The sequence below is a fragment of the Ornithorhynchus anatinus genome, chromosome 12 (genome assembly GCF_004115215.2).
Source record: "Ornithorhynchus anatinus isolate Pmale09 chromosome 12, mOrnAna1.pri.v4, whole genome shotgun sequence".
In the NCBI taxonomy this organism is placed as follows: Eukaryota; Metazoa; Chordata; class Mammalia; order Monotremata; family Ornithorhynchidae; genus Ornithorhynchus; species Ornithorhynchus anatinus.
The window spans coordinates 26,701,707-26,720,772 of NC_041739.1; the positions used below are offsets into that span (position 1 = coordinate 26,701,707).

General features: G+C 41.1%; 1 protein-coding gene across 5 annotated transcripts in view; it reads left to right on the forward strand.

Annotated features, from left to right (window-relative positions):
- INPP4B (inositol polyphosphate-4-phosphatase type II B) overlaps positions 1 to 19,066 on the forward strand; it is a 463,330-nt gene that overhangs the window by 158,481 nt on the left and 285,783 nt on the right. For all 5 annotated transcript variants that reach the window (XM_007668427.4, XM_039913682.1, XM_029076612.2 and 2 more), the window contains exons 4-5: positions 1,275 to 1,500; positions 3,386 to 3,430. In XM_007668427.4, the coding sequence (XP_007666617.2) occupies positions 1,410 to 1,500; positions 3,386 to 3,430 (136 nt within the window). In that variant the 5' untranslated portion in view covers positions 1,275 to 1,409. The remainder of the gene's footprint in view (positions 1 to 1,274; positions 1,501 to 3,385; positions 3,431 to 19,066) is intronic.

Consider the following 19,066-nt stretch of genomic DNA (forward strand, 5'->3'; position numbering starts at 1 on the left):
GGAAGAATTAGCCACTGATTTAATTCCCTGTCATTGACAGGAGAGAATCCCATCCACAAGGGCCAAGGAGTTAATGCAAGATTAATTTTCTCCCAAAGTTGATGATTTCAGTTTGATGTTGAAACAGCACTGGGCCTCAGGTACTCTTCCTAGTTGTGCTCCAAGCGAATGCGCATTGATCTGCAGCTTAATTGTCATGTTGGTTGATGTTTTAGATGTTTTCTGGGTTTAATGTTTCCCTGGTGAACTTTTAGAAATTGAAATCCAACTTGAGGTCTCTTGTTTAGGGACAATCAAGATTGATGTCAATGATTTGTTACAATTGAAATCATATTAGTATTCAGAAGCAAGTCAAATCAAAGCCAAGTGCATAATAAGAATTTGGTAATCATTTAAAGATTTTTGGGATATTCCAATTCAGCTGGTAATTTCCTTTAAACCACATTGATTTTTTTCCTAGTTCATTCTTGATCGTATCATGCCAAATGTCAGAATCAATCTGTACTATGTGAGTCTGTCTATATCACAGGATGCTAAATGTGTAGAGGGATGTTTTCTATGCTAATTGTGATCAAATTTGTTAGCCTTTGCTGTTACCTACTGTTCCCTATGAGCTGAAGCTTTTAAAAATTATTATTAATCCTTCTAATGAAAGCATCTGATCATTAAGCAATTACACTTTATCAGACAGAGCAGCATTATTATCCGTGGATAATAATGAGATCGGAAACTCCCACGTCCAACCTGTTGGCTCCTCACGGAGGAGATGTGTCATGCTAAATTATCTCCCCGGCCTGATGAGCAGAGTCCTGGCAAGGGTGAATGAGAAGCTGAGCATAAAGGACAGTTCTAATAGAAGAAATGATAGACATACTCACCTTAGTGAATCCCATTGGCCCGTTTGTCGGGATGCTGCCTTCTATTACTGCTAAATCGAATTCCTGTTTAAGTTAGCAGCCCTGAGAGCTACCTGCTGAGCTGCTGAATCTCAACTCAGAAAGGATTTCACATTTCAGTTTTGATAATTCTGCCACCTAGTTTTTCCACACGTTAATTGCTTTGGGAATGACTCTGCAGCCTGGGTTTGCTGGCACACCGACTATGAAGCAGAAGCAATTAGATGCTAGAGATGTGTTGGGTGGGTGGGATTTTGTTGGCATGAGGATGAATGGGGAGGGATAGGTTTCTTTCCTAATATCAATCCTCACCCATGATTCATAGTGCATCCCTAAGTAACCAGGGCTTTTACCATTCTTAATGTTTTTCAAATGCAGAGTTTAGGAGTGGAAAGCCTGCCTTTCACCTCAAAGCTGCAACAGAACTAGTCTCCCAGTCTTGGGCCGAGGAGAGTGGACAGGCACGCTCGGACGGTTTGGCGCATTAGAATTCAACAACTGTCAAGCCCGATCATGGAAATCAAAGAGGAAAGAACATCTGAGGAAGGACCTCACTTTCTCCCCCCAGCCCAGGGTAATGATCTAGGGGAGCTCCGGTGCACAAGTAAGTATGTGCTGCATCCTTCTCACTGGATTTTATATCGTTGCCTTTTAAATGAAAGGAAGTGAACATTCTAGCCACGCGCACAAGTCAGTTAAAAAAACAGGCGGCACAGTTAAAGTTCCTGAATGACAGCTTGCTTGCTGTAGTGTGTGGTATGAGCTGATAGGTGTTTTCTTATTATCAGTATTTCTAGTTTGCATTTAGACAGTTTCCTTAAAGATTTATTTGATCGTCTTTTTGTGAGCTAAAGGTGTTTAAAAGCGTCAAAAAACTTGTAAGAAGCTTTAGGCTGTACACAACATGCAGAGCATAAAATGCTTCAGTCATAAATGTATAAAGCTTAGCGGTTTGGCTATATACAGAATTTAAGCAGCAGAATTGATCTTTGTATTATTATGCAAGTAATTAGAGTCTATGGAGGGAAGAACAGTAGGGTGGTTCTTATGTTTAAAACACTTGGTGTGGGGTTATGCTATTTGCTATGAATTCTGTCATTCCCTTTTCTTTTCAGAAAATTTCTATTGCCCACTTATTTAACACTGGCGAATACGTGCCCGACCTTCCATTCAATTTACATTATAAAATAATCTTTTTAAAGTGTGGTGGTTAGAGTTAGTATTGAAAAATGTAGTTGTCAGAGTACCGAGCCAAGATAATTGTTATAATAACCTTTAAAAAAATTCCTATTATTCAGATTTCACACCCAGTCCTTCCTAGCAATTAGCATTCTAACCTCTCTAGGACAGTTTGGAATTGTGAAGTACAATACCATAAATGTCAGCCACAGGGGGAAAAAAAAGAAACAACGTGCAAATTTTGGCTTCTGAACTGAACCTGCTGATATCTATTTTATATATTCTTTCTACACACATGCCCTAGGTTCGTGTAGCCGCTCAAGCAAAGACTTCTTGTTGTCAGAAGCAGCCTTCAGGTATCAGAAGAATGAAATTGCGGAACCACAGTGTTCGACAATAATTTGGCCATTTACTTCTGGCTTGGCTGAACAAGTTAAGAGCATCAGAAAATCCAGTCCCTCCCCACCACACCGCTTTTCGCAATCAACCAGTGCCGTTTATTAAGTGCCTAGCATTCTTCTGAGCTTCTGAGAGAGCATAAGAGAAGCAAAAAATGTTCCCTGCCCTTCAGGACGTATGTCATGCCTGTGTCATATGTAATTTTACTCTCCCAAGGATCTTAAAATGGTTTACCTAAGGAACCTCCTCTTGAAGGTCTGAGTAAATAAATCTTGAGTTGCAGAAGACATTTAGCTTTCTCCACTTTGGCTAGAGGAAACAATTTTTTAATAAGCATACAAAGCACACCTTCAGAAAACGTAGAATACAGGTGGTTTTGTAATATTGAATTTCAGTTCTTTAGGTCAGTGGCGTATTCTGTTTGCATTAATTACCTAAAAATAATCCAAATAAGAGTGAAAACATTTGGGGCCAAATAATCCAGGAACCGAACATCACATAGGTCCGGAGAGTAACTGCAGAAATATATCTAATGGCATCTGACAATCAGTGGCTCTATCCCGAGAGTTGTCAAAGTGTAGTTTGCAGTGGGGCTACGGGTCCTCATGTTCCCGAAAGAAATCCACAAGATGACAGCATTCTTGGGCTGTCTATTTCACTGCAAGCTAACATGACTGAAAATATATAGTTAAAGTTCTTATATGACACTGCTCTAATGTACTGTAACAAATGGTAAAAAGGAAGAGATGTTGAGGGAGTGATGCCAAGACCTGGTTGAACGGGCATATTCCTTATCAGATTGCTTGTTTGCCGGCTTGCCGAAGAGGTCTTTCCTCTGTGCATTTTTTTAGTGTATATTAAAGTTATGAATTTCATGTTTAATGAATATCTTTTGCATCTACTATTTGCAGGTATTCAGAGTACTGCTAATGAACCAAAGTTGGAATTCAGCCTTGGTAAGCAGTTCTGGTTTTATTTTCATTATTTTTTTATCATATGCAAAATGCCAAGAATATCTTATTGGCAGTCCAGAGCTTGCCTGTGTGTAACGAATGGTGGAACTCTGTATGGTAATAGCTCTCAGCACAGGACTCTGTGTGAAGGGCTGTGAGAATAGTCCTTGAATGCTATAGGTATTCGAACTGCTGAGTGAGTTCTTAGCAAGGAGTTCAGAATGAATTGAGGGATTTTTGTAACTTTGTGTTCTAAATTGGCGGGGGCGGGAGCGGGAAGCCATACTGGCAACGTGGATCTAAGCCTTACTCCTTGATTGGAGCTACTTTGCAAAAACTGAACTCTGCTTGGGCTAAGGTGGCCATAGTTAAATCATAATAATAATAATGATAATGTTGGTATTTGTTAAGCGCTTACTATGTACAGAGCACTGTTCTAAGCGCTGGGGTAGATACAGGGGAATCAGGTTGTCCCACATGAGGCTCACGGTTAATCCCCATTTTACAGATGAGGGAACTGAGGCACAGAGAAGTTGTGACTTGCCCACAGTCACACAGTTGACAAGTGGCAGAGCTGGGATTCGAACTCATGACCTCTGACTCCCAAGCCCAGGCTCTTTCCACTAAGCCACGCTGCTTCTCCAGGACATAAGACACAGGCCACTCTATTTTATTAAAGAAATAAAGTTAAGAACACTTAAGCTGAATAAGAAAGCTAATTAACTGGGCACACCTTGATTACAAAAGATAAAATTAATTATCTCTTGGCCATTATTAATTGCTTGCTAGTAACTGAATACATTTCAATTAAATACTTTCCCCTCTTGAAGAACAATGTACTTCCTGATCTCTTTCAAATAATATCTCAGGGAATATTTATTCTTTTCAATTGTCAGGTGAGAAAATGTCAAATCTTGAGTAAAAGTTAGCTTTGAGGAAAATTACAAAGCATTCATAGCTTAAACTCATTTTAAAAGGTAGCTGTGATATTGAACTCTGGATAGAGATCCTTGTTATTTGTTATTATTATGATATTTGTAAAGCACTTACTATGTATCAAACAGATTGGACAGAATCTCTGTCTCACATTCACAGTCTAAGTAGGAGTGAGGGGAAAGGTGCCTATAAAATATGTGTGCAGAAGACTACAGCCATTTACTTAAATGAAATTATGAAAACTAAAATCCTGCTTTAAGATAATGACTTTTTAAGTTGACTGCTCAATGCCATGTGTCCTTGAATCACTAACTCAGATGTTACTAGCTCTCATATTTCAATTAAACCACATCTGGGTTTATTCAGATGGTAAGGGAAACACTTCCAATTTTTTTTAAATTTCCAGTGCTACACCTGCATTTTTCCTGCCTTCTTGATAACTGCTCAATAAATACGATTGAAACTCACTCTGTGCAAAGCACTGTATTAAGCACTCGACAGCTGGTATATTTATCACACCATATTCTTTTGGAATGTTTGCATGTTTCTGATGGTGTATACATACCAGCCATCTCCGTCAAGTTGCTAAAATTCATCATTATTTACTTCTACTATGGAATAGAAATGTCTGAATTTTGCTGAATCTGACCTGAGTCTAAACATTCCATAAACAGAATATATCGATCTTTTCAAACACTTAGCGACCGGGCAGTGGATGGAAATTTTTTAAATTCAAAGAATAATGTCCTTCAGTAAGCCTGGGTTCAGGTCCAAAGTATTTAATGGCCCCTTCTTTGGGTTGGCATAAGTGTACTTCAAAATGGAGCTTCCACAGACTGTGGGGTTAAGATCCGAGTGAGCGTGTGGTTCGATGAATGAGCGAGTGCTCCAAAGGGAACTGTCAGCTGTGAGCCTGCCACCGTCCCAGGTCTGTTCATAGCTCAGGGGCTGGGAGAGGCAGGCGCTTGGTAGCAGAAACCTAGCATTGGATGGAATAGTGCGTATGAGTGGCCGTGGCATGAAGTCGCTGTGGAGGTTTCACAAGGCTGCAGATTTTGCCGACCCATATGTTGGGGTTCTACTACTGCAGGGCCCTTCTTCAGTCCATTCCTCCAGCTGCAGTTGTTCCTTCTGGCTCGGGCCGGTCAACAGGTTCCAGACCTCTTAGGCCTGGATTGGGTTTTCCCCACTGCTCCCTGCTCCCATGGGCAGCAGTTGCCCCCACAGTGGGAAGCCAGACCTGAACTAGATTACTGGTGACAGGGCCTCTCTGACCTCAGAAGAGGCTCCCTGCCCGATACAGCTGGTACAGCTGGTTTAGTCACCCCCCCAACCCCCACCCTCCATGCCCCCCCAACACTGCGACCTGCCAGGACCAAAGAGAACACACACAGGCAATCAATAGTCAATGAATCAATGGTATTTATTGAGCACTTACTGTATGCAGACCACTGAATTAAGTACTTGGGAGATTACAATAGACTTAAGACACTATCCCTGCCCTCCAGGAGCTTACAGTTTACTGGAAAGAGACCCAGTATAATAAATTACGGATAGGGGAAGCAATCAATCCATCAGTGGTATTTATTAAATGCTTACTGTGTGCAAAGCACTGTACTAAAAGAGCTTGGGAGAGTACAATACAACAGAGTTGGTAGACACAGGAGGAAGCATAAAGCTGCATACTTAACTGCTGTCGGGATGGAGGTGAACTAACTCCTTAAAAGCTTAGAGAGTATGGACTCAAATGTATTGGTGATGCAGTAGGGAAGAAAATGAGAGAATAGTCAGGGAAGGCTATTTGGAGGAGCTCTGACTTGAGTAGGGGATGGAAAGAACACTGATCAATCAGATGTGATTCATGCATTCACACATTCAAAATCTTCAAGTGTCCCAGGTTGTTTTGTTGGGAACTTTAACTAGATGACAGTTCCTTCTCTGAAAACAACAACAACAAAAAATGCTCGCAGCCTTTTCTTCTTATCAGAATGCTGATAATCCTTTTTTCCTTGAAGCCATACAGCACCGTCTCCATGACGTTAAGTGGATTGGGTATATATTTTTCACCCAAGGATTTTTAAACATGGGAGTGAAGTGACTTAATTTTAATTTGTTTCCAAGGCTATGAACACAGCTGAAAGGTATGTGCAAATGCTGCTAGTCATTTGCAATAAATCAGATCCTAATTGAAAGGGTAGATCAGCTCTTCAACTCAAAAGCAGGAAGTGGAGGAGGAATTAAATTATTGCTTCTTCTATTGTTAGAATCCTTCTAGATTGGTTCCTGTACACATCGGCAATTTATTTTAATGTCCGTCCCTCCTTCTACACTGTGAGCTCCTTGTGGTCTAGAAACGTGTCTACCAATCTCTTTTATTGAACTTATTTTGTACTCTCCTAAATGCTTAGTGCAGTGCTTTGCACCCAGTAAGCTCTCAATAAATATGATTGAAGAATGTTGTTAAACTGAATCAGTCAGGGGTATCTACCGAGCACTTACGCCATGCAAACCACTATACAAAGCACTTGGGGTACAGTTCATTCGGATGATACAATCCCTGCCTTCAAGGAACTTACAGTCTAATGCGGGAGATAGACAATAAAAGAAATTACAGTTAAGGGTAGGAAATGTGTACAAAGATTTGTATGCAAGTGTTCTGGGGCTAGGGGTGAGTATCTAAATGGTTGGTAATGTGACCAGTGCATGGGAGAGAGATTAGGGAGGGGAGGGGTGAGAGCTTAGTCTGGGAAGGCTTCATGGAGGAAGATATGATTTCATAAGCTCTTTAAAGGTGGGGAGAGTAGTGGTCTGTCGGATATGTAGTGGGAGAGAGTTTCAAGCAGGTGGGGTGGGTGTAGCAAAGGGTTAATGGCCGGTGAGGGGAGAACGGGAAAGAGTGAGTAGGTTATTAGAGAAGTGAAGTGTGTAGGCTGTGTTTTAGAGGGAAAGGAGCAAGGATAAGTAAGAAAGTGCTGGTTGAATACTTTAAATCGATTGGTGATGAATTTCTGCTTGATATGGAGATGGATAGGCAACCAATAGAGGCACCTAAGGAGTGGGGAGACAGGTGAAGAATGAATTTTTAGACGAATGGTCTAGGCAGAAAGGTGAGGTATGACCTGGAGGCAGGGAGGTCAACCAAGAGGCCGATGCTGTAGTGGGGATCGGATATGACAAGTTCTGTGGACGGGATCCAGGGCTGCAGGGTGATAGTCTGAAACTGGCAGAGGGACAGTGGGTCGAGGGAGCTGAACTCAGAGGACAGTGCCGCTTTGAGGATGTGGATGTACATGTCGTAAGAAGGGAGATGGAATTTTTAAAGACCAAATGGAGTAAGGTGGCCTGGAATAGGGAGAGTGCATTCAAGAGCCTGGAGGTCTCTGGCAGGGAAAAAAGACAGTTTTGCAGGTAGGGTATGTGTGAAATGGAAGACAGTTGAAAGGTTGTGGTCAGAGTGCGAAATCAGATTTATTGACATTTGAGATTGTAATGACTAGAAAGAATGCGATCAAGTGTGTGACCAAGTTGGTGAGTGAGATGGAGGAGATGGAGCAGGAGATCAGTTGAATTGAGGAGTGAGAGGACCTTGAATCATAGCATGTCTTTATTCCACAGCAAAGGTTTTAGCCTAGGAATCACAGGCTGCAGGGTGAGGTTAGCCAGGACTAAAAATAACCAAAATAGGGAGCCATATGTATTCAGAGCAATTCAGGGGTAAGAGGGGTTAGAAAAACCATCATGATTCCATTCTAGCTCTGCAAAGGCCTAATCTTTATGACTGAACTAGAGTTTCAGAATAATGGCCAAAGCCAGTGTTTAATCAATATCCCAGCAGGAAAGAATATCAACAGAGAGATACAAAGGCTGAGGTTTTGCCTCTGTAATTTTAAAGCTGTGAATGTAAAGACCGATTTTGGTATTATAAAAGCCATATGCTTGGTCACGTGGATTCCCCGAGGCTAAGGCTCTTTGCTTGGGAAAGGGGTTGGAAAAGGCTTTAGAATGAAATGACCCCAAATTAAATCACCCTAGCTCCCTTTACCCCATTTATAGCTTAAGCAGAGAGAAATCAACCTCTCCTCGTAAAAATCTTCTTGAAAAGTTCAGCCAGGAAGAAGCAGCCCGGGAAGCAAGAGAGCAGCCAGCAGGGGCTCAACTCAGAAACTGAGGTTTCTTCCAGAATCCTCCATGAGAAAACTCAGCTCCTCCACTATTGGCAAGGGAGGTAAATGGCTACCATAATGCCGCATGGGCGCCTGGCAGGATGAAAGCTCACTGTGGGTGGGATATGTGTCAGTTTATTATTATATTGTCCTCTCCCAGGCACTTAGTACATTGCTGTACCCACAGTAAGTGCTCAATAAATACAAGTGACTGGCATTATCAATTATGGTGTTTATCAAGCACTTACAATTTGCAGAGCACTGTACTAAGCGCTTGGGAGAGTACAAGACCACAGTTAGCAGACATGTTCCCTGCCCAGGATGAGCTTACATTCTAGAGGGCGAGACAGACTTTAATATAAATAACTTACATAATTCAAAGATATGTACATAGGAGCAGGCAAACCATCCCCCCTGCTCCTTGGGATCATGTAGATTTTCTTGTCCTTTCCTTGGCTTGCCAGCTTTTGGGTATGCCTGTTTGAAAAGCTTTTAAAGGACACGGGTTTGGCACAACCCCCTTTCAACCGGAGATATGATCTTTGCGTCAGAGAATTGCCGGGAGCAGCATCGAACTCTCTATTCTCAATTCCTAGACCTTGTAAAAAGCATTTGACATTAGCAAACCTGGTCACTGGCCACTGATAAATGAAGTTGGCTGCCCACACAAGTTCATCAGGATCCTAAACCTACTCCATGGGGTGGGGTAGGTCGAGTCAGATTTGAAATGTCCTTTCTGATCTATTGTACCCAGTTGCCACTGGAGTAAGGCAGCAGTGGGTAGATAAATCAGTCATATTTATTGTGGTATTTGTTAAGCGCTTACTATGTGCAAAGCACCGTTCTAAGCGCTGGGGGATACAAGGTGATCAGGCTGTCCCACGTGGGGCTCACAGTTTTGATCCCCATTTGACAGATGAGGTCACTGAGGCACAGAGAAGTTAAGTGACTTGCCCAAGGTCACACAGCTGACTAGTGGCAGAGCCGGGATTCAAACCCGTGACTTCTGACTCCCAAGCCCCTGCTCTTTCCACTGAGCCATGCTGCCTTCCCTGAGCACTTACTCTGTGCAGAGCCCTTTGCTAAGTGCTTGGGAGAGTGCAGTATCACAGAGGTGCTAGACACGATCCCTACCCACAATGAGTTTAGAGTCTAGAGAGATCAATCGTATTTAACCCATTCTGGTCACTGTGCTTAAGGCTGGAGTAAGAGAAATGGAAGCTTAAGTTGGAATATGCTTCCAAGTCTCTGGGACACTTGGGACTCAACACTTCGTAGAGCATCAGTTTAGTCATTCAGGAGCTAAATATGTAAGCTGCACTGAAGGCATGTCTATTCACACACAAACACACACACGATTGTGAACTTCTTTGTAGTCAGTACAAATGAGCGGAGAAGTGGAAAACCAAATCAGGAAGACTGACAGTGTGTGGGCCACAAGGCATCAGCGCTTAGTACAGTGCTCTTCACTAAGCAAGCACTTCATAATTGATTCCCGCTAAACTAGTGAGTTAGAAAGCTGCAGTAGTATCCATCCTTCTATGCTGCTCTTGAGACCTGTCTACCAGAGAAGTCAGAGCCCCGTGTGGGCCCTAATTATCTTATATCTGCCCCAGCACTTACCACAGTGTGTGGCACACGGCACTTTAACGAACACCACAGTTATCACTATCAACGTTGAGAAGCAGCGTGGCGCAGTGGAAAGAGCACGGGCTTTGGAGTCAGGGCTCATGAGTTCGAATCCCAGCTCTGCCACTTGTCAGCTGTGTGACTGTGGGCAAGTCACTTCACTTCTCTGTGCCTCAGTTCCCTCATCTGTAAAATGGGGATTAAGACTGTGAGCCCCACGTGGGACAACCTGATTCCCCTGTGTCTACCCCAGCGCTTAGAACAGTGCTCTGCACATAGTAAGCGCTTAACAAATACCAACATTATTATTTATTATGTCTACTAAACACTTTATTATACTCCCCCAAGTGATTAGTTCAGTGCCCTGCACACAGTAGCCACTCAGTAAATGATCAATTGAACATCAGGAGACTCTGGTAAAAATGGAACATTCAGAAATCCCCACATCCTTGCTTTGCTTTTTGTTTGTATTATTTCTGGGGTTTTGTGTTTTATATTTTCTAAGCAATCATCGCAAGTTATTCGCTAAAACACTGGGTTGATGTGCCTGAAGCTCAGTGCCAGTCTACTTCCACTCATCAGGCCAGGAAAATTGCCAGAATGACAGGCACTTGGAATTTCTAGGCTGAACTGTTTGAGAACCAGTGATCCACATGACATTTTGAGTTGGAAAAGATAAGACGTGATCTTGGCTAAAATGATGGGTGAGATGGAGTGTAACATAAATGAAAATAAATAGGCTAGGGAAGGAAGAAGCCCCCTCCCCACCCGAAGAGAAGTGCCACAGGTCACTCAACCTCCAGGAAAGTGCCCAAATATCATCTACATCTGAATCTACTATAACTTTGCACAAGTTCATGATAATAATAATTGTGGCATTTGTTAGGTGCTTATTATGTGTAAGCCGGGTACTAAGCACTGGGGAATACAGCACAGTGGGGTCAGACACAACCCCTCTTCTACATGGGGCTTACAGTCTAGGCAGGAGGAAGAACAGCTATTTAATTGCCATTTTACAGATGAGGAAACTGAGGCACAGAAGTTAAGTGACTTGCCCAAGGTCACACGGCAGATAAGTGACAGAGCCAGCAGTAGAACCCAGGTCTCCTGACTCCCGGGTCTGTGATCCTTCTATTCTCATGTTTGTGCTCTCAGAGTTTGTAAGTGGTACACTTCATTTTGTTAATATAGTAGAAGTCAAGGTTTTTAATCATTAATAAAATGCTCCAAAACATCAGAGTCTAGTGATCCTCCTGGACAGATATTCAGAGAAAGTTTAGCTCTGTCCTTTGCATTCACTTTAATTGATGTTACAAGGGTAAGCCCCACGCAACTGAAAATTTAGGGGCAATTGTCTGTGTGACAATGTGATTTATTGCAGGCTTGTAAAAAATAAATAAATAAATCACGTATTGTGAGCTCACTCTGTGGTGTTGGGCATTTGAGGATGTACCATTTATGAGCACTTTCATTAACCCGGTGTCAAGTCTTTTAAACATTTTGTCTGTTTACATGTCATGACTTTTTATGTGTGTATGATTTTCTTTTAAATGCATATTTCTTGGGAGGCTTAGTTTACATATATATACCTTCTTCTTTGCTATTTCCCAGTCAACACTTTTGGGCGGCGGTTTAAATGAAAGAGGTTGTGGGTGTGATTATGAAGTTCGGATGTTCTGAAGGTCAGATGGACTGGTTGAGTTTAGTAGTCTCATTATGTTTCTGGAGTACACAGATTTAGAGGCTAATATATATACTTCCCATCAGAGGCTTGTACTCGATCCTGAATTTCAGAGCATGGAGAGAATGTAGCCGTTCAGGGTTCTGCCCCTGTGGTAATTTATGACCTTTTTCCAGTGGACTGCTTAGTATTTTCTAACTTCTTGCAATACGCTAAGTTTGCTGTAAAATCCACAAAAGGCACAATACTCCTGTCCACAAAGTCCCTTTCTAAAGCAGCAAAGTGAAAGCGAATCTACAAAGCTCCTTTTCAGACTATGGTGTTTTCATTTCTGCTCCAATTATGTGTAGAGATCAACAGGGGAGGAGACCATTTTCAGACAGTTGTGCCCAGACTAGGGAGAGAAGGGAATTTTGATGCCACCGCACCTCTCTGGGGAAGGCTCTTAGCGGAAGTTGGCTTGGCGCTCAATCTCGAACGAGAAACGGGAGGTAATTCAGAGCATGGGAAGTGAGAGGTGACTCCAGAGACAAGTTCTGATGTGAAAGAAGTTAGCACCGAAGGCAGCTTTTGGATGATGATCTTCTCCCTCTCCCTTCTGTCACCCTTGCTCTTGGATCCATACCCTTCAAAGCACTTTATATTCACCCCACATATCTGTAAAATCCATGATTTTAATGTCTATCTTCCCCTCCAAACTCTAAACTCCTTTTGATCAGAGAATGTGTCTACCGACTCTGTTGTACTGAGCTCTGCATACAGTAAGTATTCAATAAATACCATTGATTGATTTAAGTAATTACAGTCCTCTAAGGGCTCCTCTCTACCTTCCGGAGCCAATAAAGCTTCTGACTTGCAATCCAAGCCTCCCTCCCCACAGTCTGACTCCTGTTGCTCTTCACCCCCCTCCTGCAAGTTCAGGCAGGATGAGTCCTTTTTATAAGCTCTTCACACGGTTCCTCCCTGAGCTGAAGTCCAAGCTGACAGGGGTTTAGGGAACCACTGCTCAGCTCCTGTCTACCCCATTACCTTCTTCTTTAAAATCAGTTAACGGTGTCGTTCTTCTAGACTGTAAGCTACTTGTCAACTAACTCTGTTATATTCATTCACTCAGTAGTATTTACTGAGCATTTACTGTATGCAGAGCTCTGTACCAAGTGCTTGGAAGAGTACAAGACAACAATAAACAGTTTCCCTGCCCACAACTATTCTCCCAAGCTCCTAATGCAATGCTCAATAAATGAGTGATTGGGCATGACTCTTTGCAAAGCACCATACTAAGCCCTTTGGAAGAGCAACATAAAAATAAATAGTAGTTTTAATAACATTTATTGAACACCTGATTGCTGTGCACTGTAATAGGGAGCTTGGAAAATACTATAAAAAGTTTCATGTTCCATGCTCACAAGGAGCTTACATTCTAATGGGGGAGACTAACATAAAACTATTAACAAATAGAACAATCAAAATAACTGAATGAACAGTTGAGTAAGCATACATACATAATGCTGAGGGTGAATATGCAGAAGTTCTTATTTGCTTTAAGATAGGCTCTATCCTATATGAAGGTCAGTATTTCCTGATCCATCTCAACATTTGTTGCCTATCACCCAGCTGTCATTTTTGACATATTCTCAAGAATCCTATCAGTTGTGGCCTCTACCTAACATCTCTAGCTCTTCTTTTGCCGTTTTCTTTACCCAGGTGATCTTCCCTTAGTCATGCTATTGTGCCTATTCTCAGGGTAAAAAATCTCTCTCTATTTACCTTAGTAAAGGACCTCATCTATAAACTTTATTAATGACCAAATCCCAGATAAGGTAATGAAATTCTTATTGTGACACATCATAAATAAATTTAATTCCACTCCTTTTAAATGTGTTAACCACAAAAGTCTTCAATTTGTCATCACAACTTTTTTCAATACATTTACATGCGTGATATACAATTCAGTCTCCGTTAGCATATCCTTCATAATATATGCAGATATTGTCTCTGGAAAAAAATAGCCTTTGAAGTCTTAGAGATGTCACAGATTTTTCCGAAAAATGTTTATTCTCCTTTTATAATTAGCGTCTCCTGCATGCAGACGTGAACTTTTTAATATATACAGACAAGTGCTAAAGTCAGCTTTTCTATATGAACCTAATTTCTCCATCATTGTGAAAGTCCTAAATGTGTAGGCTATAGGACTCCACTCTGAGCTGTACTTCAGCAACAATTAGTGACTGGTCCCAGTCCTTGCTTTAAGCATCTATGGAAATTTTGCTTCTTTTCAAATTTTGCTTCTTTTCAGTACCAAGCCATCTTTGTTTTAGTGCTTCTTAAAATAATTTTAACCTGTCAAACTGCCACAGGGCTTCCAGTATCCCCTAGACTATTTTTCTCTCAAAGATTTAATTCCACAACCCCGCTACATGGGCTACAAATAAATAGTCATTGACAGGAGGAGGGATGAACCACACTGAAGGTAATCGTTCAGGGTTACTTCAGAGATAGAAGCTATAGGTGTCCCAGCAAGACTTCCTGCAGCTGATGTCTTGGGAAAATTGTGGATAATGATAAGCATTTGATTCTGAATTATCTTTGAATTGTACCATGTATATGATGCTGATACCTGTTACCCAGTAGGAAAAAAAGAGGATCAGAAATCGGGCTTAGTTTCTTTTCTCACCTCACATTGATGGTTTGTTGGAGTTTTGTTTCCATTCAAATGTAATGTTACCTTTTTGCCACCACTTTTCTCTTTGAATAATACTGTGCTAGTATTTAATTAGAGACAGTATTGGAACAAATTTAATTGAGCAGATTGACTGTTCCATTTTTTTTTTGTTGGCATCGTGTTTGAGTGTATCATTTTCACATTTCACCTTCCTATTTTTTAATTTCCAACTGGACCAAGATATCATGTTTCTGACGTATTTCTTTTCCTGCGTGTCTTTGCTAATTAGCTTCCCTACAACCTCTAATTATCAAGAGCGTCTGGTCACTAGAAACATTCCCACTTTGTGTGGCATCTCTGGTTTCTGATTGATTAGTGAAATATTAGAACAACCCTAGGGCCCTGTTGGTTGAGTGGTTTTGCTTTTGTTGAGCCAAATGCCATACTGCTTATGTGAAAGATAAGTAGCAAAATGTTGCCTTCAGTGTCATTGGCATTCATCAGCCCAGACTTCTCTTAAGGCAGGAAGTTTCTGTATAAAATTTTGTCAATTGGCAAACGTATTAATTTTCTTGATTTGTTGGCAAAAGGCTCTTTTCCGGATTGTGCTTGTCATTCACAAGTATTGAGGGAGAAGTTAGAACAAATATATAACTGCTAGTAGCAGGAGTATGGAAAGATTAAAAGGATTAATTATACACTGATTAAGTAGCATACATAGATTAATATATGCTTCCAGTCTTTATACCAACATACACATACAGGCTAAGATGGTGAAAAATTATATAAGTAGTAAGGTTTCCTGTTGGGTTGATACATTTAGGGTGATGCAAATTACCCTAAGTATTCAGGAAGCACATTCCTTCATTTTATAACAGTTCGATTCCAGATGAATGAATGTATTTAAACCTTGCATTTAGAGAAATCCATCATTTACCATTCACTCACAGAAGAGAAGGTTTTGAATTTCTCTTGAAAACTAACAATGGCTCCAGTAGTAGCTTGGTAGGAAGGAGTGGTTTCAAGCTTCTCCACCAGTCTCATCCTTCTGATATATCAGTTTTTTGTACATTTATTGCTCCTCAAGCATCTTAGCATACATCTTAGAAAGTATGTGTACATTGATATAAAGATTGGTTGTATATATTGAACTGTGCGTGCTATTTAATAAGTGTATACTCATTAATCGTTTTAATCTTTTCATACTCATGCTACTAATAGTTACATATTTGTCCTAACTTCTCCCACCATTTGTGTATAATTCCTGGCTGCTTAGATAATAAGCCTCTTGAAAGTAGGGACCTGCATTTTATTCCTGTTTAAATTCCCTAAGATTTGTTCAGTGTTCAACCTAAAGGTACTCAATAATTGTGGTATTTAAGCGCTTACTGTGTGCCAACCATTGTACTAAACACTGGGGTGGATACAAACAAATCGAGTTGGACACAGTCCCTATGCCACGTGGGGCTCACAGTCTCAATCCCCACATTATGGGTGAGGTAACTGAGGCACAGAGAAGTAAAGTGCTTGCCCAAGGTCACATGGCGGACACGTGGCAGAGCAGGGATTAGAACCTATGACCTCTGACTCCCAGGCCTGAGCCCTATCCACTCACTATGCCATGCTGCTTCTAATGCCATAGTTTAATTGATAATTGTAAACTTTTAACTAAATTGAGGTTAAATCCAGGATAATCAAAAGTTATCTGTAAAATGGGGATTAATATTGTGAGCCTCATGTGAAACATGGACTTTGTCCAACCTGATTAGCTTGTGTCTACCCCAGTGCTTAGTACAGTGCCTGGAACATAAGCACTTTACAAATTCCATAAGAAGAGAAAAAAGTATCTTCTGAAAAATGAAAGCTGTTAATATTTTTCATTCAGGATTCTTTTTAATCAAATTGTACAGAATAAAGAAACTATTTTCTATAGTAATCTTGATGAGTGTCCCTTAAGCTTAGAAGTGAAAAATATTTTGGGATTTTGCCCTTTCCTTCTCCTTTCACACTACCTTCAAAGTTTGGATGTTTATTCTAGACCTAGCCATGAAAACTTGCTATGCAGTTATTTCTGTCAGCTCCAACATTTTTAAGAGTCCGTGGCATATAGTGAGAATCAGAAAGCAATATATTAGGGCCAAAGGCAGCGGTACTTTTGGCAAAACCAGCATTAGAACACACTTCTGATTCTTAATGCGTTGCTCTGTGAAACACTGTGGCCTCATGATCTCATGATGTCTTTAACTTTGTTTTTTCACGTTTTCAAAGATACTTAAGTTTATTATGGGTAGGAATTACATTCCAGAGAGCTGAATGCTTAATCATTGTTCTTACTATTAACGTTGATATAAATTATGCACAAACAATGTACAAAGCCTTAGACAATTGTTATATCCACACTTTATTGCTGATTCAGCCTCCTCGCTGGCCTCCCTTCCTCCAGTCTCCTCTCTCTCTGGTGTATACTTCACTCTGCTGCCTGGAGTATTTTCTAAGGTAACATTCTGCACAGAACCCAAGCCTCAAAAAATCTCCAGTCGTTACCAGTTCCTCTCTGAACAGAAACTCCTGACCATTGGCTTTAACGGCACTTCATCAACAATTTCCCTCCTACTTATCCACTTTCTTCTCCCACTACTCTCCAGGATGCAGTCTTCATTCCTCTCAAGGAAACCTAATCGCTTTGTCTCATTTTCATCTCTTCTGCCACTGACCTTTTGTTCACATCCACGTTCTGCCTGCAACTCCCTCCCACTTCACATCTGATAAAGCACCACTCTCGCAATCATCATCCTCAGTAGTATTTATTGACTGCTTATGGTGTGCAGAGCACTGGGTTAAGCGCTTGGAAGAGTACAATGCAGAATTGGCAGATCCGTTCCCTTGCCCACAATGAGCTGTTTGAAGCCCTTCTCTCTTCCAGGTGGCCTCCCCCAATTTACCTCTTATTTCCTCACTTGATCCTCCAATTGCCATTTCAGTCCTTCTAGATCACCAACCAGCTCAAGAACCCATACCTCCCTTTAGATATATCTCTTTTACACTCTATAACTTTCTACCTGTAATGTGTCTGATTTCTTTGCTAGATTGTAAACTCCTTAAGGACAGGGATTATATCTTCTAACTCCATTGTACTTTCCCAAGCACTGATTTAGAACAGTTTCTGCACACACAGTGTGCTCAGTGAATACTATAGATTAATCTTCCTTAGTATTAATCTGAGCACCTAGTGTTGCAGAGCACTGTACTAGGTGCTTGAGGGAATAGAATAAAAGGTGAAGTAGAATTCCTGACCTCTGAGGAATTTATGGAGGTCTTCCAGAGTCGGGGACTGGGTTTTTGAGAAAACACTTCCATCCAATGAATGGTTCCTACATCTAACTCCCTCCCCCAAGCCTCCCCACCCCACACATATCCACCTACCCACCCATCCCATGATCCACCTGAGGGGCTCTTCCTGATTCCAAGTCCCGCTTATATATACTTTAGCCCTCTCTTTGAGCTTACCACTTCTTTCTCCAGAACTTCGCAAAACCTTTACTCAAGTAGAGGTTCTCTCTTCTGATTGCTGCCCTCCAGGTAGCTGGGTTTGCTGCAAGGGTCACCCTTGTGATGTGCTGCTGCTATGTCAAGTTGTCACATCACAATTGATATACAGCAGTTCCCTCAAGGCCACCTGTAAGAAGTACTTAGCACTGGTCTGACAGGATTTCCAACAGTGACATACCACTTTTTAGCTGCCTATTCTTTTCCGACTTTGAATGTTGAGTATTACTGAAAACCGTATAGAGGGAACCTATCTCAAATGACAATTTTTCTTGTGTATTTCATGCAGGTTCATCAGATTTTGTACTTTTTCAAACAATGATAGAGTGGTGGTTTGAGTATTGAGTTCTAATTAAAAAACCTGGGGCAAAGTAATAAAGTGACATTTAACATGGCTTTTCCCCATTTTTATCCATTAAGTTTAATTATATAGGACTTCCATTTATTTTAGGACTGTGATGAAAGTTATGCTTGCGAGTCTAAGCACTTTCACAATGTAGTCTTTAATATTAGTAGTCTTTAAACCTCTCACTCTCCTTCGCTAATTCAAGTGTCAAGGTGTAAATATTTAAGATGTAGTAATAGCAATAGTAGTATCTAAGTCCTTACAAAGTGCCAAACATTGTACTAAGCATTAGGGTAGATAGAACAGAAGTTAATTGGACAAATCCCTGTCCTCCATAGGTTAACAGTCTAAGGGAGGGGAAGAATGGGTACCTTATTCTCATTTTTACAGATGAGGAAGCTGAGGCACAAAGAAGTTAAGTGACTTGCCCAGCATGTAGGTGGCAGAACCAGGATTAGAACCTAAGTCTCCTCACACTCGGGCCTGTGCTTTTACCACTAGGATGTTTCTAAAGCTTCTTGCTGCTTCTGATAGGCTTTCCACTTGGTCACGTAATAAATGCCTTCATTTTGCTTCAACAACTTTTCTGAAAACTGATGGCCGAGCTGTAATTCTTTTCTCTAGTCCTTTATCTTGATGTTTTCCCTGATCACCCACAGTTGCTTGAAAGAGCTAT